The sequence below is a fragment of the Heterodontus francisci genome, chromosome 13 (assembly GCF_036365525.1).
Source record: "Heterodontus francisci isolate sHetFra1 chromosome 13, sHetFra1.hap1, whole genome shotgun sequence".
Classification (NCBI taxonomy): domain Eukaryota; kingdom Metazoa; phylum Chordata; class Chondrichthyes; order Heterodontiformes; family Heterodontidae; genus Heterodontus; species Heterodontus francisci.
Genome location: NC_090383.1, coordinates 27,505,668 through 27,526,766, shown reverse-complemented (window position 1 = coordinate 27,526,766; position 21,099 = coordinate 27,505,668). Strand labels below are relative to the sequence as shown.

Sequence of the window (21,099 nt, the reverse complement as noted above, 5' to 3'; positions counted from 1 at the left end):
CTATGGTTCTATGGTGGATGCAACAAGAGGTGGGCGTGGGGCTTGCAGGATTGGTAAGTGCGTGAGGGTGAGGTGGAGTATCTGGATGTTAGGCCAAGTCCTGAGTGCCAGGGAGTGTTGCTGGTGAGTGATGGGGATGTGGTGCATTGAGCAGTGTGAAAGGTTGATGGTGTGGTGGATAGCTGGCATGTGTAGATGCCTTCACTAACCTAACCACCTGCTTGAGGTCAATAGACTTCTTGTGGCACTGCTGCCAGGTCTTTGGGTCTAGATACTGGGAATTGACCTCTCTGGCCATCTACTCCACTCTCTTCTGAAGGTGCTCCTTGATGGCCTCCCAAGGAACCATGACATCTCTCCTCCTCATCCATTACCGCCTTCTCTCTGTCATGCTGTTCCATTTTTCATGTTTTAAATTGTAGCATTATTATTCCGTGCAGCTTCTCTTTAAGAGGGACAGACTGCCTTTAACAGTAGGCAGGCTACACAACATGCTATTAGCACAATGCTGCCAGGGTTCCCTGCTGAGCACAGAGGCAGCCGGCAGCACTAAGAAGTAGCCAGTAGCAAGGCAGACACTTGGCTCTATGCTTAAATCATAGCAATGAGGTGGAAGCACCAAATTCACATGCTATCCACCTTCAATGGAACTGCCGCAGGCAGGCTGCGACTTCTAAACCCAGAAACCGGTGTAAGCCAAATTCTAGTTCAAAGACTACTTGCTTTATCAATCCTTTTAATATATTGCTATGGTTTATACTGTAAGAACATTGGTTGTCAAAAACAATATTGGAACAGCAGTAGGTCATTCAGCAACATAGGAACAAGAGTAGGCCATTAAGCCCCTCCAGCCTTTTCCATCATTCAACAGTCACTAACAATAAATTTCCAATTCTGGTTTGAAGATAATTCACCATTCAAGGAGATTAACTTGGAAGATGGTGCCAATAAGTTTATCTGGGTTTATTCCAAGAACCCCTTGCTGCAATCATCCAATCCGTGCAATAAAGCTAATCAACTGCTGTGCACCTAGCGTTGAAAACAAAAAGCCCACATAACCCAGTATTAACCAAATGTGCAAATTCTAATTTTCAATCCAGCAGATGGAGCTGTTGTCTGTTGCTTTATCCAGCTTTAATTCACTGAATTGTTTTTGTCTTCTGTTGCAAAAAAAAAGGTTACAACAGAAATTAGGAAGGGTTTTGATACAGTAAATAAGAAAAAACTGTTTCCATTGGTAGGAACGTAGGTAACCAGAGGGCACAGATTTAAGATAATTAGCAAAAGAACCAGAGGGAAATGAGTTTTTTTTTTTAAACATGGCTGTGAGTTGTGATCTGGAATGCACAGCCGAAAGGGTAGTGGAAGCAAATACAATAGTAACATTCCAAAAGGAAAATCGGGTAAATAGTTGAAAAGGAAAAGGAGCAGGGGAATGGGGCTAATTGATTTTATATTTTGCCAAGAGCTGGTACAGGCACAATGGGCCGATTGGCCTCCTTCTGTATTGTATGTTGCTTTGAATTAATAGCAATTAAAATAAAAAGTATATTTACCTTTCACTGAACATTACCCTTCGCTCCATCATATTTAAATCTTGACTAAGTGATTAGCTATGTAAACCTGATACATATTCCTAAATGCTGAAAGTCATCAGATACTTTCAAATGTACAAGGACAGCTCTGATTTATCATACAATGGTCAATATGGCCCACATAGCACAGTGCTATAAAGAAACATAAGAAGAATAGATCATTCAGTCCTTTGAGCATATTCAATTAAGTCTTGGCTGATCTGTACCTCAACTCCATTAAACCCGCTTTATCCCTTATCAATAACTCTTGATACCCTGAACTACCAAAAATATGTTGAGCTTTTCTCTTCAGATGTTAATCCAGTTCCCTTTTGAAAGCCACCATTGCATCTACCTCCACCATTCTCTCAGGCAGTGCATTCCAGAAAATAACCACTCACTGCATAAAAAAAGCTTTTCCTCAAGTTGCATTGGTTCATTTGCCAATCACCTTAAATTGGTATCTTCTGGTTCTCAACCTGTCAATGGGAACAGTGTCATGCTGGGCCCCCGCCTGCCAAGAATGAGGCACATTTTGCCATGAACATTTATTTTAAACTGTTACTGGAATGAAGAAAGGACTTGCTTTTTAAAAAAAGTTGCCAGATCTTGGCTGGAAATACATTTGCATATTAACAGACAGTGCTTGGAAAGCACAAAGGACCATTCCCTGACATTCAACTCAAAGTGGACTTTTGATCATCAGATGTTGAAGGTGGGGGAGCTCGCATTCCAGGTTGACTGCTAAGATGGCCGAATACACAAATGGGCATGGTCAAACCAGCTGTTCACATGACTAGCCTGCTGGGCAACCTAAATTTTTTGCATTTGTACAAACAGTTTGGGCAGAAAGCAGAATGCTCCTGGATTGAGAAGATCTCTCCTGGCTGGCTCGCCAGAGCCTCTCCTGTCTGCCTGCTCCCATCTCTTTCTCACAAGCCTCTGAATCCACTGAAGACACATGAACCCCAAGAGAGAAAAGTCTCCTACAGCGAACAAGGTTTAAGAAGAATACTGGGCCCCAACAAAAAGCAAGATCTACCTACAATCAAGGACTCTACAGTGAGCACAAAGATATTGCCTCAAACTTTTCTACTTTATTTCTTCTGCTCTTTTCTGTCTCTATTTGCATGTGTGCATCGCGCATGCATGCTAGCATGGGCGCGTCATGTATCTGTAAGTGTCAACTGAATTCGAGTTTAAGTTTAATAAAATTTCACCTTTAAACCTAAGAAAGCCCGTTTGTGCTGGTTTCTTTGCCTTATAATTGGAAAGCGGTGAACAAGGATTCACCAAGGGGGAGCTAAAAACACAGTGTGTTTAAAAATAAAACCCTGTTACAGTAAGACAGGTGAAGGCTGAAAGGGAACACGAAACCTCTTTCTCACCTGGTCGTAACAACAGTTTCTCTGTATCTTCTCCGTCTAGACCACTCATGATTTTGAGCACCTCTATCAAATCTCCTCTCCACCATCTCTCCTCTAAGGAGAACAATCCCTGCTTCTCCAATCTACTGACAGAACTGAAGTTCTTCATACACTGAACGATTCTCAAGCCTTTTCTTTACCCTTTCTAAAGCCTTCACATCTTTCCTAAAGTGTGGTGCCTAGAATTGGACAAAATACTCCAGTTGAGGCCAGACTAGTGTTTTAGAAAAGGATCATAACTTCCTTGCTCTTATACTCTATGTTCCCATTTATAAGAAGCACGACCACAAAGCAGCCCACTTGAACGGCACACCATTTGCTACCTTAAACAGTCACTCCCTCCGCCACCGGCACAGCGGCAGCAATGTGCACCATCTACAAGATGCACTGCAGCAACCTGTCAAGCCTCCTTTGACAGCGCCTTCCAAACTCGCAACCTCTACCACCTAGAAGGACAAGGACAGCAGACGCATGGGAACACCACCACCTGCAAGTGCCCTTTCAAGCCTCACACCATCCTGACTATATCATCGTTCATTTGCTGTCGTTGGGCCAAAATCCTCAAACCCCTTCCCCAACAGCACAATGGGTGTACCTACACGACATGGACTGCAGCGGTTCAAGAGGCTCACCACCAACTTCTCGAGGGCAATTAGGGATGGGCAACAAATGCTGGTCCAGCAATGTTCACATCCCTTGAAAGAATTTTAAAAACTCTAGGATCCCGTATGCCTCTTTAATGCTTTCTCAACCTGCCCTGCCACCTTCAATGAATTGTGCACATATACCTCCAGGTCTTCTGCTCCTGCACCCCCTTGACAATTGTACCCTCTAGTTTATATTGCCTCTCCTCATTCTTGCTACCAAAATGAATCATTTCACATTTTTCTCTATTAAATTTCATCTGCCAGTGCCCACCCACCACCAGCCTATCTATATCCTCTAGAAGTCTATCACTAACCTTCTCAAGAGTTTACAATATGTCCAAGTTTTGCGTCATCTGCAAATTTTGAAATTGTCCCCGTACACCCAAGTACATGGCACTAGTATATCAAGAAAAACGATGATCTTAGTACCGACCTCTACAGAACCCCATTCTATATCATCCTCCAATCTAAAAAATTACTGTTCAACACTACTGTTTCCTGTCACTCAGCCAACTAGTATCCATGTTGCCATGGTCCCCTTTATTCCATGAAATTCAACTTTGCTGGCAAGCCTATTATGTTATCAAATACCTTTTGGAAGTTCATGTATGCTGTAGTACAATGTACATAAGCTGTTGTTCGGTAGGTTATGTACATAGACTTTAAGCATCATCACAGGATGTGATGTCACATGTCTGAACCTCGTACTGCTCAGTGTTAATCTAGATATCTTAATGAGAAGACCCCTATAAATAAACTCCTGTTACATTGACCCAAAGTCTACTATCCTCATTCTATACTAATAGCACACGGACAATATAGTAAATGGTGGCAGCGCTAAAAACTAATACAGCATAGAAAACACGAGATTGAAAACATCAAGGGAACATGGAACAGTCGATACTCTTACCAGAGAGCTTCAAGCAAGCGGCAGGGCCCATCCAGGCTGAAGCGTGGCCAAGATGGATTCAAAGATTCGACAGGTACCATTCTGCGTGGGTTTAAATGGCACGATTGGACAAAGAACAGGTCAGTGTTTTGCTTTGTGCCATGAGAGACGGTGCGGAGAAAGAAACCCCATATGGCAAAGTGATCAAGAAGACTATGCAAATACAACAAATGCACCCAAAAAGTTGGTGAAAGCATCGATTCATTTATTAATGATCTGTATAAAGCAGTTGAGGATTGTGACTATGGGAATCTGCGAGAGGCACTGATTCAGGACAGAATAGTAGGTGTTATAGAGGAAGCGCTGTCAGACCAGCTTCAGTCGAAAGAGGCATTGACTTTGAAAACAGCCATTTTATTGAGCAGTTAGGCAGAATTACGAAAGTTTAATCGACTACTAGTTCAGGGGGATTGGGGGAGTCCAGTCTCTAAAATTCTGGAATCAGTTGAGTCTGTAGAGAAGACAGAGAATAATGGCACCAGGAAGGCCATGAGGCAGGAAAGACGCCTACAGGCAGCAGTACTGAAGTGCAGTAGGCGTGGTCGGGAGCGGCAGCGGTGGGAAAATTGCCCACCCTTGGAGGCTGAATGTTTCTAGTGCAAGAGAAGGAAGCACTTTCAGCAGGTTGCCCTGGGAGTCCTCAACATCGACTCTGGACCCCATGAAATCTCATGGCATCAGGTCAAACATGGGCAAGGAAATCTCCTGATTACCACCTACCACCCTCCCTCAGCTGATCAGTCAGTACTCCTCCATGTTGAACACACCTTGGAGGAAGCACTGTGTGGCAAGGATGCAGAATGTATTCGAGGTGGGGGACTTCAATGTCCATCACCAAGAGTGGTTCGGCAGCATCACTACTGACAGAGCTGGCCGAGTCCTAAAGGACATAGCTGCTAGACTGGGTCTGCGGCAGGCGGTGAGGGAACCAACAAGAGGGAAAAATATACTTGACCTCATCCTCACCAATCTGCCTGCCGCAGATGCATATGTCCATGACAGTAGTGATAAGATTGACCACCGCATAGTCCTTGTGGAGACAATGTCCCGCCTTCACATTGAGGATACCGTCCATTGTGCTGTGTGGCACTATCACCGTGCCAAATGGGTTAGATTTCGAACCGATCTAGCAATGCAAAACTGGGCATCCATGAGGCGCTGTGGGCCATCAGCAGCAGCAGAATTGTACTCAACCATAATCTGCGACCTCATGGCCCGGCATATCCCCCACTCTACCATTACCATCAAGCCAGGAGACCAACCCTGGTTCAACGAAGAGTGCAGGAGGGCATGCCAGGAGCAGCACCAGGCCTACCTCAAAATGACGTGTCAACCTGGTGAAGCTACAACACAGGACTATCTGCGTGACAAACTGCGTAAGCAGCATGCGATAGACAGAGCTAAGCGACCCCATAAACAACGGATCAGATCTAAGCTCTGCAGTCCTGCCACATCCAGCCGTGAATGGTGGGAGACAATTAAACAACTAACTGGAGGAGGTGGCTCCACAAATATCCCCATCCTCAATGATGGGGCAGCCCAGCACATCAGTGCGAAAGATAAGGCAGAAACATTTGAAACAATCTTCAGCCAGAAGTGCCGAGTTGATGATCCATCTCTGCCTCCTCCTGAAGTCCCCAGCATCGCAGATGCCAGACTTCAACCAATTCGATTCACTCCGCATGATATCAAGGAACGACTGAAGGCACTGGATACTGCAAAGGCTATGGGTCCTGACAATATTCCGGCAATAGTACTGAAGACCTGTGCTCCAGAACGTGCTGCGCCCCTAGCCAAGCTGTTCCAGTACAGCTACAACACTGGCATCTACCCAGTAATGTGGAAAATTGCCCAGGTATGTCCTGTTGACAAAAAGAAGGACAAGTCCAACCCGGCCAATTACCACCCCATCAGTCTACTCTCAATCATCAGTAAAGTGATGGAAGGTGTCATCAACAGTGCCATCAAGCAGCACTTGCTTAGCAATAATCTGCTCAGTGATGCTCAGTTTGGGTTCTGCCAGGGCCACTCAGCTCCTGACCTCATTACAGCCTTGGTTCAAACATGGACAAAAGAGCCGAACTCAAGAGGTGAGGTAAGAGTGACTGCTCCACATCAAGGCAGCATTTGACCGAGGATGGCATCAAGGAGCCCTCGCAAAACTGAAGTCAATAGGAATCAGGGGGCAAACTCTCCATGGTTGGAGTCATACCTAGCACAAAGGATGATGATTGTGGTTGTTGGAGGTCAATCTTCTGAGCTCCAGGACATCACTGCAGGAGTTCCTCAGGGTAGTGTCCTAGGCCCAACCATCTTCAGCTGTTTCATCAATGACCTTCCTTCAATCATTAGGTCAGAATTAGGGATGTTCGCTGATGATTGCACAATGTTCAGCACCATTCGCAACTCCTCATATGCTGAAGCAGTCTGTGTAGAAATGCAGCAAGACCTGGACAATATCCAGGCTTGGGCTGATAAGTGGCAAGTAACATTCGCGCCACACAAGTGGCAGGCAATGACGATCTCCAACAAGAGAGAATCTAACCATCTCCCCTTTTCATTCAATGGCATTACCATCACTGAATCCCCCACGATCAACATCCTAGGGGCTACCATTAACCAGAAACTGAACTAGAGTAGCCATATAAAGACTGTGGCTACAAGAGCAGGTCACAGGCTAGGAATCCTGCGGCGAGTAACTCATCTCTTGACTCCCCAAAGCCTGTCCACCATCTACAAAGCACAAGTCAGGAGTGTGATGGAATACTCTCTACTTGCCTGGATGGGTGCAGCTCCAACAACACTCAAGAAGCTCGACACCATCCAGGACAGAGCAGCCCACTTGTTTGGCACCCCATTTACCACCTTCAACATTCACTCCCTTCACTACCAACACACAGTGGCAGCAGTGTGTACCATCTACAAGATGCACTGCAGCAATGCACCAAGGCTCCTTAGACAGCACCTTCCAAACCCGCAACCTCTACCAACTGGAAGGATAAGGGCAGCAAATGCATGGGAACACCACCACCTGCAAGTTCCCCTCCTGTTCCTTCACTGTCGCTGGGTCTAAATCCTGGAACTCCCTTCCTAACAGCACTGTGGGTGTACCTACCTCACATGGACTGCAGCGGTTCAAGAAGGCAGCTCACCACCACCTTCTCAAGGGCAATTAGGGATGGGCAATAAATGGTGGCCAAGTCACCGACACCCAGGTCCCATGAATGAATAAAAAAATGTCTGTCGCAGCAGAAAACAAATGCGGCAGACTGGTAAAAAGATAGAGGAAATAAAGGATGGACAATCAATTAATACTCCCTTCCTAGAAGTGCAGAGGAAAAAAAACAAAGATTGCTGGGAAGCAGAAATCTTAGTGGGAGAAAATAAAACCAATTTCAAATTCGATACAGGAGCAACGGTTTCTCTCCTGTCTGACCAAATACCTTGGCTGAGGAAGGAAAGGCTTAGGAAAACCAACAAAAAATTATACGGACCAGGAGATTGAGTTGAAGGTTGTGGGAGAAATGCAGACAACCTTAACACACAGACACCACCATTCCAGAAATCCTATATGTTATTGGGAAGTTAGCCTGTTCGCTACTCAGTAAGAAAGCTTGTCTAGCCTTACAGTTGTTATGTAGGGTGGAGAGATCAAGGGATAGGAGAAACAGCTCAGTGATTTTACAGCTGCATTCCCCAAATCATTTGAAGGCTAAGGGAAATTAAAAACAGAGTATCATATTACTCTCAACAAAGAGGCAGAACTGGATTGCTTGTTGAGAAAGGCCCTACACCCGCTCCTAGAAAAGGTGAAGAAGGAAATTGATGCCATGCTAAGCCAAGGAGTTACCACTGTAGTGACAAACTCACTCGGTGGTGCTCTGGGATGGATCCAGTAAGGAAACCAAACAGGTCTATTAGGATTTGTGTGGTCGTTACCAACTCAATAAAGCGGTACAGAAAGAAATTCACCTTATGGTGTTAGTCAACAACAGCCTTGCCAAATTGGGAAAAAGCTCCATATTCACAATGTTAGATGCAAATGGCGGATTCTGGCAGTTGCCTTTAGATGAGGAGTCTAAATTATTAAGCACCTTTATCACACTCTTTGGCAGATTCTGCTTCAACAGATTGCCATTCAGTATTGTGTTGGCATCAGAGATGTTACTGCAGATGATGTCAACAATCCTAGAAGGCTTGGAGGGAATCATCTGCCACATGGATGATGTTTTGACTCATGGGGCAAACCAAGAAGAGCATAATGCAAGGGTAAGAGTGGTATTACACAGATTACAAGAGACAGGGCTCACATCAAATGACAACTGCAGATTCTCAGAGTTGACAGTGAGGTCCCTTGGCCGCATAATTGATAGATCTGGAATCATGACAGATCCACAGAAGACAAAGCCAATAAAAGATTTCCTAGAGCCAAGGAATATAACAGATCTACAGCGATTCATGGGTATGGTTAACCAGGTAGGGAAGTTTCCACCAAATCTAGCAACTATTAACAAGCCTCTACGACAACTGCTAAAGAACAGCAACGCCTGGTCCTGGGGAGACAGCCAGAAAAATTCTTTCAAGAAGATCAAGGAAATGTTGACTTCACCAAAAGTTTTGGCACATTCTGATCCGGAACTTGTGACCATTATTGCAGCAGATGCATTGTTAACAGGATTAGGTGCAGTCCTGTTCCAGATTCAAATAGATGGACATGCAGGCTGGTGTATCTTGCCTCTCATTCGCTGTCAGAGACAGAAAGAAGGTACGCAGTGATTGAAAAGGAAGCATTAGTAGCAACAAGGGCGTGCGAGAATTATTCAGACTACGTACTGGGCCTCAAGGTCAAGATTGAAACTGATCACAAGCCACTAATAATGTTGCTTAGTTCCAAGGAGTTAGCAAAATTACCCCCAAGGGTACAGAGATTTTTCGACTACAACTTATTCAGTTCTTGTGTTATATCTGACATGTCCCAGAGAAGCAAGAGGTGACAGCTGCCGCATTATCAAGCACATCAAGCAATCTACCTGAACTGGGAGATGTCGCATTCCTGGAGGAAGTGGAAGTCTTTGCTTTAGCTATAACCAAAGATTTGCCAGCAACTGCTCAAAGGTTATGCCAAATTAGAAACCTACAGAAAGAGGACAAAGTCTGCGAGAAAGTAAGTCAGCTTTGCCAAGAGGGTTGGCCAGAACATAAGCCAAATAACACAATCCTGAGAAAGTATTAAGAGCAGCGAAACCACCTTACTATTGTTGATGACCTACTAGTCTATGATGAAAGACTAGTTATTCCAAAGGCTTCAAGATTAGACATCCTAGAGAAACTACATCAAGGGCACTTAGGAATCACCAAGTGTAGAGGAACCTCATATGGTGGCCAGGGGTTTCCAAAGGGATCGAGGAAATGATCTTCTATTGTATTACATGTGCTACTACTAGACAAGACTCTAGAGAGCCACTGATGTCTTTGTTTCCGTTCTGGCCATCGGAGCACCCGGGATAGACTTGTTTGAATATAAAAGGAAGATTTTCCTTATTGTCGTTGATTATTACTCGAGATGGCTGGAAGTCAAACCAGTAAATAGCCAGAGGTCTGAAGCCATATCAAATCACTAAAAGAGATTTTCGCCACACATGGCATTCAAGACCTAGTGATCTCTGATAATGGTCCACAATTTGTGAAAGAAGCCTTCCAACATTTTGCAGAAGCATTTGGGTTTTACAAGTTCACTGAGGTTCCCCCAGGGCAATGGAGATGTGGAGAGAGGTGTTTGAACCATGAAATATAACTGAAAAATATTGAGGATTTTCAGTTGGCACCGTTAAACTACTGATAATGGCACTCCAGAATGGGCTGGTTCCATGTGAGTTGCTAATGGGTAGGAGGATGAGGACACAACTACCCACACTCCCAAGCACCCTTCCGCCATAACTCGGTGTAGAGGACCGGGAAAGGATAAGGGTGAGAGAAGAGAAAGAAAGGTCAACCCAAATGGAGAATCATGATAGATGCTACAGAGGAAAAAAATCAAAAACAGGCCTAGGACCTGGAGATTTGGTTTGGATTAAAGATCAGGGTCGATATGGGGAAGTAATAGCAAAATCTTCATATCCTCGATCCTACATAGTTCAGACAAACCAGGGATCAATAAAAAGAAATAGAAGATCATTGGGACTGATATCACAGAAAAAAACAAAGGCTGCATTTGATGACAATGCAACCACTAGGTGGTGTCATACTGGCACATGCACAAATGCAACCTCTTCCGCCGAAACGTCACTGTCTGCGACATTCAGGCAGCTGCCAGGATGTTATCTATATGGACTTCAGGAAAGCCTTTGACAAGGTCCCTCATGGCAGACTGGTCCAAAAGGTGAAGTCACACGGGATCAGAGGTGAGCTGGCAAGATGGATACAGAACTGGCTCAGGCAGTGGAAGGGTGCTTTTCTGAATGGAGGGATGTGACTAGTGGTGTTCCACAGGGATCAGTGCTGGGACCTTTGCTGTTTGTAGTATATATAAATGATTTGGAGGAAAATGTAGCTGGTCTGATTAGTAAGTTTGCGGACGACACAAAGGTTGGTGGAGTTGCAGATAGTGTTGAGGATTGTCAGAGGATACAGCAGGATATAGATTGGTTGGAGACTTGGGCGGAGAAATGGCAGATGGAGTTTAATCCGGACAAATGTGAGGTAATGCATTTTGGAAGGTCTAATGCAGGTGGGAAGTATACAGTAAATGGCAGAACCCTTAGCAGCATTGACAGGCAGAGAGATCTGGGCGTACAGGTCCACAGGTCACTGAAAGTGGCAACGCAGGTGGATAAGGTAGTCAAGAAGGCATACGGCATGCTTGCCTTCATCGGTCAGGGCATAGAGTATAAAAATTGGCAAGTCATGCTGCAGCTGTACAGAATTTTGGTTAGGCCACACTTAGAATATTACGTGCAATTCTGGTCGCCACACTACCAGAAGGACATGGAGGCTTTGGAGAGGGTACAGAAGAGGTTTACCAGGATGTTGCCTGGTCTGGAGGGCATTAGCTATGAGGAGGGGTTGGATAAACCCGGATTGTTTTCACTGGAACGACGGAGGTGGAGGGGCAACATGATAGAGGTTTACAAAGTTATGAGCGGCATGGACAGAGTGGATAGTCAGAAGCTTTTTCCCAGGGTGGAAGAGTCAGTTACTAGAGGACATAGGTTTAAGGTGAGAGGGGCAAAGTTTAGAGGAGATGTGCAAGGCAAGTTCTTTACAGAGGGTGGTGAGTGCCTGGAACTTGCTGCCGGGGGAGGTGGTGGAAGCAGGTACAATAGCGACGTTTAAGAGGCATCTTGACAAATACATGAATAGGATGGGAATAGAGGGATACGGTCCCCGTAAGTGCAGAAGGTTTTAGTTTAGGCAGGCATCAAGATTGGAGCAGGCTTGGAGGGCTGAATGGTCTGTTCCTGTGCTGTACTGTTCTTTGTTCTTGTTCTAAAGATGGCGCTGCTCAATTTATCACAGAAAAACAAATTCAACTCGAAAATCCTCTCAATGGCCGCCTTCGCTGCCTCCACCTCACCCAGTCCCCCGCACCCTGCCATTGCGCTTCTCCCTACCAGTCCCTCCTGCGCCTGTCTTCTCGCTGCTGGCTCCCCGCTGCCTTCCCTCAAGCACTCGCTCCAGCCTCGATACTCCCCAACACTCCTCAGCCGCTTGCTCCAGACCTCGCCACTGCTCCCCCATTCGCCTCAGCAGATTGTTCCCCACTCCTCGCTTCCCCCGCCACCCCGTTCTCCTGCCGCTCGCTCCCCACTCCCGCCCCCCAGACACCACCTCCAGCCTACGCCACTTCCCTCCCACGTTCGAACGTTCTCTGCGCGCTGCCCAAAAAAGCAAGGTGGGCCGCGAGGGTTGACAGGACGACGTAGGAGCGAGTGGTCGAGAGGAGGGAAGCGGCGCGGCCTACAGCTAGCAGCTGAAGTGGGGGGGGGGGGTGGGGGTAGGAAACAAATCGGCCGACGGGAGTTGGGGGCGGGGGTGGGGAAGCAGTTGCGTGGTCTGCAGTGAGCGGCTGGGGGGGGGGGGTGTGGTGGAAGGAAACAAGCTTCGAGGGTGGGAGCGGCCAAGGGAGGAGAATGGCCAGTGGGGCAGGAGCGAGTAGGTGAAATGGGCAGGGGGAGCGAGTGGATGAGGGAAGGCAGCAACTTGGCGGTGTTCTGTTTGGGTGAATGGAGACGTTATTGAGGGTGCCAAGTGGTAGGTGCAGATACGTGATGATGTTGGCGTTACACAATGACGTTTTCCCGCACATGTGCCAATTAGTCCTGGCAAGACGAGGCCGCGCATGCGCAGCATCTCACTGACAGCAGGAGGCCATTTGCACTTGTGAGCAGCTTGGAGTGCTCTGATGATGTCGGTGGGCCACTGCGTTGTCAGGAGTCACTTTGAAATACAATTAGAGAAAAAAATCAAGAGAATCAGCTGCCAGAGAGAGCTGATGATCTGATGATACAACCAACAACAGACCACTCAGATGACAGTGAAGACCGAGAACATGAGTCATCCAACATAAAAGCAAAACACTGCAGATGCTGGAAATCTGAAATAAAAACGCTGGAAATACTCAGCAGGTCTGGCATCATCTGTGGAGAGAGAAGCGAGTTCGTGTTTCAGGTCAGTGACCCTTCTTCAGAACTGGCAGAGCCAGAAATGTAATAGGTTTTAAGCAAGTAAAGTGGGGGTGGGGCAAGAGATAACAAAAGAGGTGTTGATGGGAAAAGGTCATAGAGAATACCTCCATAATTTCTTCCCTCAGCATCCTCGGATGCATCCCATCCAGTTCTAGTGACTGATTAACTTTAAGTACAGCCAGCCTAATACCTTCTCTATCAATATTTAGCCCAGCCAATCTCTCTCAATTACCTCCTCTTTCGTATGGATTTTGGCAGCATCTTGTGGCTGTGGAAGGCACTACAGAAATACAAGTCTTTCTTTCTAGCCCCTTGAGCATTCCTAATTTTCATCGTTCCATTAGTGGCCTTTCCTTTAGCTAAATAGGCATCAAGCCTATTATCAATTCCTAAGAAAAACCTCTCCACCACCCTTTCCTCCTTTAAGATGCTCCTTAAAATCTAGCTCTTTGCCCAAGCTTGTGATAACCTGTCCTAATATGTCATCATTACGTGGCTTGGTGTCAAATTTTGTTTGAAAATGCTGCTGTGAAGTGTCTTGGGGCATTTAACTACATTAAAAGGTGCTATATAAATACTAGTAGTTTTTATAATTGGCAAAACCTCAAGATTATACAGTACAGATAGAGAATCTCATTTTGAAATTCATTGAATGATACATACACGTGAAAATTACATTCTCCCTCAAATTTTTTTTACACACAGCTATTTCTGCCAAGATGCTTTTTCTTTAATGTTAGGCTTTTCACTGCACACACATTTAGATGAACAGGGGTTTGCGAGAATTCCAATATTATGCAGTGCACTTTACTTGGGGAACTCACAGTTCCATCACAGAGACAGTGGCATTTTTACTCTCAGCAGGATCCACAATGTCTTTAATCATGTGCCATAAGTTCCTAAAATAGAGAGTGATACTTAAATTAGAAAAATATTTAGAATCAGCTTAATAAACTCCTATTCTAACAAGTTTTCAGCTTTTGTTTTATTAACATTAAGTGTTAAATCTCCGAGGCTCCCTCAGTCATGAGAAGTTGCTTACTTAGCAAGCAGCAGTGCTGTATCATTTTACAACTGTGATATTGGTCTCACCAACTGAAAAGACGTGGCTTTCAGAGGGTAATGAACACCTTCCCCATCTCACTTCTTTTCGGAAGAACTGATTGCAAAATGTGAGTTTGGCTAAATATAGGAGACATTTAAAACACGGAGGCCCAGAAATTCGAGTACACCCATTTTTAGGCAGATGGGGGATTAAAGGGGAGAGAATGATCCTGGCACCTGAATGGCGAGGCCCTATGCACTCCTGATATTAGGCCTCAGGCCTCATCATCAGCTTGCCAATGAAGAGGAATGTAACATCGGGACACTGCGGTGCTACTTAACAGATTTCTTAATGTTAGCAGGTCCCTTTTTTGTTGAAAACTGCCCATTTTGAATCGGTAGCTGGCACTGGTTGCTTTGTAATGGCAGTTTAGAATTGGAGAAGAAATTCCATTTACAATAGCTTGCGATCAAACATCTTAGTTGACGTGTATAACTATTAATATGACAGAATACAGTTATGGAATTAGAGGCCTGCTTTAGGTCGGGAAAAAGAACCCGACCGAACCACAGCGGACCCGAGCCCAACCGGAGTCCCTCCGATTTAGCCCCGGGCCCGACCTGACCCAACCATCCCTTTACTTACCTTCCGATTCGGAACCTCCAGGAAGCTGCAGTGCATGCGTGATGACGTCACAGTGACGTCACTCGCTCACTGCGCAGAATCAGTTTCGTCCTGGATTCCCAGCTCAGGTAAGTTTTTTAAATTTCAACACTTACCAGCAGAGCACCTACCGTGTGTGTCCAGCCCGATCCGAGCAGAGCCCAAAAGCCGGCCCCGGAAGATGGGCCTGACCCGACCCGAACCAGATACATGACGTCGGGCCCCATTGCGTTCGGGTCAGGTAGCAGGCCTCTACATGGAATCACACTAACTTACTTATTGTACAATCCCTACTGCAACAGAAAAGCTTATACATCATATACAATTAAAGCTAGTTCTGTGACCTAACTACCAAACTGACCCATGGCAAAAACAGAGAGTTAACTGACTCCAATGTACAAACATAAGAAAAGATATAAAATGAGATTATGGATACTCACTCTCTACCATCTTTGTTCACTTTATATTCAATAAGGGTTCTTTCTATATAATTTTCAAGAGCCTAGAAATAAAGTTGGAAAATGTAATGCTTTTTCTTTTTTACTCATGAATAAAAAACACTTTTTATTTAAAGTGAATTATAAACCAAACTACAGAAAAAACTTGCATTTGTATTGTGCCTTTTATGACCTCAGGGCATCCCAATCTGCTTTTCAGCCAATTAAGTACTCCTGAAGTGCAGTCACTGTTGTCATTATTAGTAAGGGTTGGGGAAGGGGGTCTTTCAGCGGGACAACCCTTGCCGCCAGGGGGCCCTCCATGGGCCTCAGTGCCCAATCAGGAGAGCCCCCCACCAGCCTGCAGGGAGGCCGCCACCTTTTACTGGGCACCTGGTGGACAGCCCTCCTGCTGCTGGTATTTTGGGAAGAGGCCCTTAAGTGGCCCTTGATTGACCACAAGGGCAGGAAGGCCATTCCCATTCTTCCCTACCCCTAATAAAATTCCATGGCCTTGGGCAGACGATGGGGAGTCCACGCTCGCCTTCTCTCGCCATTTTGTGCCCCTCCCAACCCCCGCCTCCCAGCCCATCCTTAGAGGGCTGGTAAAATCAAGCCCCTGATGTTACCTCTGGGTGCTTCTACAACGTCTGTGCCTCATCATGCACCGACAACTTTCTTGTACTTGTATTGATTCAAAAATATTGAAAATCGATAACACAATAACTCCAATTTGTACTTTGTAATGGCTCAGTTTTTGCTGGTTTAAAATGTGAGATTTGTTTGTGCTCATCAAAAGAAAAAAAAAGGCACCTAGTGAGAGCATCAAGCAGGTCAAATAAGCACAACCATGATGTTCCCTCTGCCCTGCTCAGGAAGCATATTGCAACCCCAACCTCAAAACAATCTCCAGCTGCACCAATGCGAGGTTTTCCCATTCCTATACCAGCCATCTTTACGGCGTGAATGCAACTGTGATGCATATATAACCCCTCCTCATCCTTCTTTATTTATGCTTCACTCAACAAAGTCACCTACTCCATCCTTTTCCTCTGTTTCTCCTCTGTGGTACTGCCCTAGCACAGTTCCACTCCCACCTGAACCGCTGCAGCAAGTACATCTCCTGTAATGGCTTTTGGTCCACCTACAAGTTTCAGTCATCGGCCCTCATCTTTTCCTCATTCTTTTCTTTGGTGACATCAATTCATACATACAAGGTCAGTTTTCACATGTATGTTGACGGCATCCTGTTTTCCCATTCTGCACCACTCCTGACTTATCATCCACCAATGTGTTGTCCGATAGCTTAGTTGATATCAAGTGGATAAGTGTCTTGGAGCCTTTTCCAAGTTATAAATGCAAGTTGTTGGAAGAGCAAAAATTGCCTTCAATTCCACACTGACAAGATCAAAACAAATTATCAGCATCCACCGAAAACCCTGCACCTTATCACTTCCCCCATCCATCTCTGACAACTCGCCCAGATGAAGCCTCACAGCGTGCAGTTTTGGTGGCTTATTTGACGGAGTTGAATCTCTAACCTGACCACCACCAAAACTACCTAGTTGCATTCTTGCAACATCACCCACTTCACCACCAAGATACTTTTCCCTTCCCTAAGGACTGCATCTTAACGTAGTAGGAAGGTTTGTGAGTTCCTATGACCATGAGAGCTATGCTGCTGGGAGTTAAACTGGTAGGACCATCTAAGCCAGACAGGTTGAATGGTTGAAGCTAAAGGCAGTCCACAGACTGTCTTGGTCTAACGACCTGTCCACATAAAAATGCCTTTCATTTCAGAAACAATCCAGAGAAGAGTCTGTTAGAGACTGGTAAATATGAGTATCAACTGTGTAGAACCACAATTTGCTGGTTGAGGGGAGATTAAATTCCGATCCGAGTAATATATCTTGCTCTGGAAGAAATGGGTTGTCTCGTGTCAGTAGGCACAGGAGACTTTAACTATCAAGTTGCATTTCCTCACCTTCAGCACCTCAATGCTGTCCTTGCATATCACCGTTGTTTTTTTATAAATTACAACTAGTCCTAAACTCCACTGCCTGCATCATCTCCTGCAACAAGTCCTGTTCCCAGCGCACGCGCATGCACGCACACACATCAAGATCACATCTATCCAAATACTCCGCATCGCTATAACAAGTGTGCGGGCAAACATTGATTACTTGTGCAAGCAAAACAATGCCAGATATCTCACTAAATCAATGTCCAACATAGTGATGAGAAAGTAAGTCAATAAAGTAATCTCATTTAAAGCTTTTTCACAAAAATGCACATTTGTTGTTGTTTCGATTAATAGCAAGATAAATTTTAATGCCTTTATCTTTCCGAAATTGTCCCACCAGCCCCCTATGTAAGAAGAAAATTGTAATGTGCCCCTGCCACGTAAAAAAGATTGGACAACACAACGCTACAACCTCATTCAGCCTTGTGCTCCTGTACATGCCCTCCCCTCTTCCGATTCTAACCATCTCACTCCAATTTTTTTTTGTCTATAGGGTTTTTAGCTGTTCTAGCCACACACACTGGAACATTCCAGTAATGCCCTTCCTCCTCACTACCTCCCTCAAAAATCTACTTCCTCAATCTTGTCTTCAGTGACCTCCCTTAATCCTTTTTCCTCCACAGCTTTCCCTCCAATTATTTTCCAACTTCGTGAAGTACTTTAGGACACCGGGAAAGTGTAGGTGCTTGATGTTGTTGGAGTGAGATTGCTAATTTAGTGGAAATTAGTACTTGCTTAGGATAGTTTTGAGATTGTGCCTACTAGGAGCTGGCTGAGATTACCCAAACTCTTTACAAAGGAACGTTGCAGCCAGCAACATGAGTAGACATTCAGCAAAAATTTGAGCAAGATCTAGAAGTGAAAAGACAACTGCCAATCCTTCAGGGAGTTGGACAATTTTTGATGGGAAGTTTACACGGAGCTTAGAGTAGAGTACATTCAGGGAATCAGGAAGTTACTGAGAAATACAGTAGAGAATTAACCAAAACTGATAATAAAAGTACTTACTTTTATTTTGCTGCGCAGAAACTCATTGGATTTCTGCAGCTTTGCAACTTCACCCTGTTGGTAGATTAGAACATTAGCTACAATACTATAACTTTTCTCAAAAAAACTCCCCAACCTAGCTATTTAACTCTTACCAACAACACAGACTGCTAGCTTGGTTTGCAGTTGTTGCAAATTTAACAAGAGGCATCAGAATTGGACTGGAGAATTCCCCCTCTAACTCAAGTTATTTTTAAAAACCCATACTTCATAATTAGGTATGGCCAGATGTACTTCCTGAAAAGTACACAATTAGAAACAAGGGAGGTTGGGTGGTGGGGAATAGTGCTAACAGGCTAATCAACCATCAAGTCAAGTACATAAAACAGCACTAGAAGTAAAGATGAGAATTTGCCCTAAGCTCACACACCACGTGTTGCATTTTACTAGCTCGCCACCGAGCTTTACAAATGGCGGTCCGCCCATTACGAAGCCGCCGTGATATTCAGTGCGGCGGCTGATTAACATATGCGCAACATGACACACACACCACCCACCCCCCCTCCCCCCCCACCCTTCACGTCATTTTGGGGGAGGGTGGGCAGGATTTTCTGCGCCGTGATTGGTGTTGAGCAAGCTGAGGAGCAGCCAGTCCTGCATTAGTTTTAAAACCTACAGAAGAAACTTGCAGCCAGAAGTTAGTGCAGTGTTTGACTTTTCATTTTCTGGTCCATTCAAAAATCCGAGGATGGCAGAGGGGTGCTCCAGGGTGGCCCCACAGTTCAGCGATGCCACCCTGCCTCATTCTCCTCCAGGCTGTGCGGCCAAGGCGGGAGGTCCTTTTCCCCAGCGATGGTAAGAAGAGGCCCTGCCGCCTGACCAAGACAGTCTGGCTGGAGGAGGCAGAGGAGGTTAGTAGCCGTAGGCCATCCGGTGTGACTAGGTGCAATGCCAGAAGAGGATGAACAAGCTGCTTCGCATCACAAAATTAAGTGGCACTTTGCATCATAGCCCCACTGAACCTGGGTGTCCCCACACAGAGTGGCACATGTGTGCCACTGCCATGCCAAAGACAGGGAAGTTGAGCAAGGAAGAATGTCGAGACATGAATGGATGAAAGTATGAAAGAACTTACCTTTGTCTGCTGCTCAGAGCATGGCACCTACACCTTTGGGCCCAGCATCCCTCTTGTGACATGTCTCGTGGTGTTGATTTGCCATGCTTAATCTCTGCCTCCTGGCTCCTCCAGGCAAAGAGGGCCCACAATGCTCGGGAGGCAAAGTCAGACTGGTGGAGGAGTGCAAGATCTCCGGACACTGACACAGGCTGAGGCAGCGGCCCTGGAACTGGCATAGATTCATGTGGACCAGTGACAGAGCTCAGGGTCTTGGGTGAACATGCAGCCAATTTATGTACACAAAGATCACTGTGAAAATATAATTGTTTGAGACAATACTGTAATAATCATTACATGCGCACCATTAAGACTGACTGTGTGCCCTTCTCATTGTATCTTGCAGGTTAACACTCTGAAATCGACCCCGGCGGTTTTGGACTCCTCCCGCACCGGAGGAAGATACATCCTCAGAGGACGCAGCATCACATGACACTTTCACACCTTCCCCCAATGCAGATACAGTCACCTCAGTTGGAATGCAATCGGCCATAGAGTCTGGGTCACAAGCTGGTGACAGCACCGCACACACACCTGAGCAGTTGACTGAGGCTGAGACAGTCGAGGCCCATGACAATCGGAGGGTTGTCAGTGGCCAGGCCTATGATGAGCCCAGGCTACCATTGACCCTCTGTTGTCGGCAGCACAGGGCATGTTAGAGCTACAGCAACAGTCGTGGCAACATCTGGTGGAGATACCACAGGCTGGGCGCAGCCTTGAGCAGACAATGGGGGATTCCATCCAGGCCATGACAGCTGGCATATCCCAGGCAGTTGAACGCATGGCTTCACCCATTGAGATGGCAGCGGCCCTTTTGGTGAGCCAGAATCTATTAGTACGCGCTGACCTGCAATCCACTACCGAGGCATCAGATCCATGCAGCAGTGGCAAGGCGAAAGAGGGACCGGGGCATGAAGACAGTCCCTGCCCCTGCTCCTTCCCAGGAGAGCAGAGAGGTTCAAACGAGCCCGGAGATGGAGGAGGCGATATCTGGGGTCCCCCCTCAAGGTGATTCCAATGTAGACACCAGCCCTCCACCCCTCTGCCAGTGAGTCAAGCTCCAGCAGCCACGACATTTGAGGAGTGTTTGCACTGACGCAGGATTCCCCCAGCTAGCCTGGGCCCTCCAGGCCTCTTGCGCACAGAGGACGACTGCAGAAGTCATCCACAGCCAAAGGGCAATGTGATCGACAGCCTTCCTCCAGTCAGGCTGCTAGCGCAGAGGTGGCACCACGAAAGAGCACCCGCAAGCGTTTATAAAAAGCACCGTGACACAAATGGGTCTGCACAGGTGACACAACACTGTTAAATGTTATATCACTAAATGTTCTTTGCCAACATGTGTGGCATTTTTACTGTGTCATGTACCGATTGTGTCTCCTCCCATTACATCATTGGCCTTTCAGAAATGCCATTGTATAGAATATCATTGCCATGCCAGCATTACTCATGTGCATCTCCGTGGATACAGTGACATGAACATTTGCTC

At 45.9% G+C, this 21,099-nt stretch overlaps 1 protein-coding gene across 6 annotated transcripts in view; it reads right to left on the bottom strand.

Moving 5' to 3' along the window:
* LOC137376769 (uncharacterized protein C6orf118-like) overlaps positions 1 to 21,099 on the bottom strand; it is a 58,773-nt gene that overhangs the window by 9,935 nt on the left and 27,739 nt on the right. For 2 of the 6 annotated variants that reach the window (XM_068045770.1, XM_068045772.1), the window contains exons 8-10: positions 18,458 to 18,511; positions 15,430 to 15,491; positions 13,688 to 14,180 (exon numbers count right to left, since the gene is read on the bottom strand). The exons of 3 other annotated variants lie outside the window; for them this stretch is intronic. In XM_068045770.1, the coding sequence (XP_067901871.1) occupies positions 14,102 to 14,180; positions 15,430 to 15,491; positions 18,458 to 18,511 (195 nt within the window). In that variant the 3' untranslated portion in view covers positions 13,688 to 14,101. Of the gene's footprint in view, positions 1 to 13,687; positions 14,181 to 15,429; positions 15,492 to 18,457; positions 18,512 to 19,822; positions 19,863 to 21,099 lie in introns of those variants that run through there. One more of the 6 variants, XM_068045775.1, reaches the window with a different exon arrangement.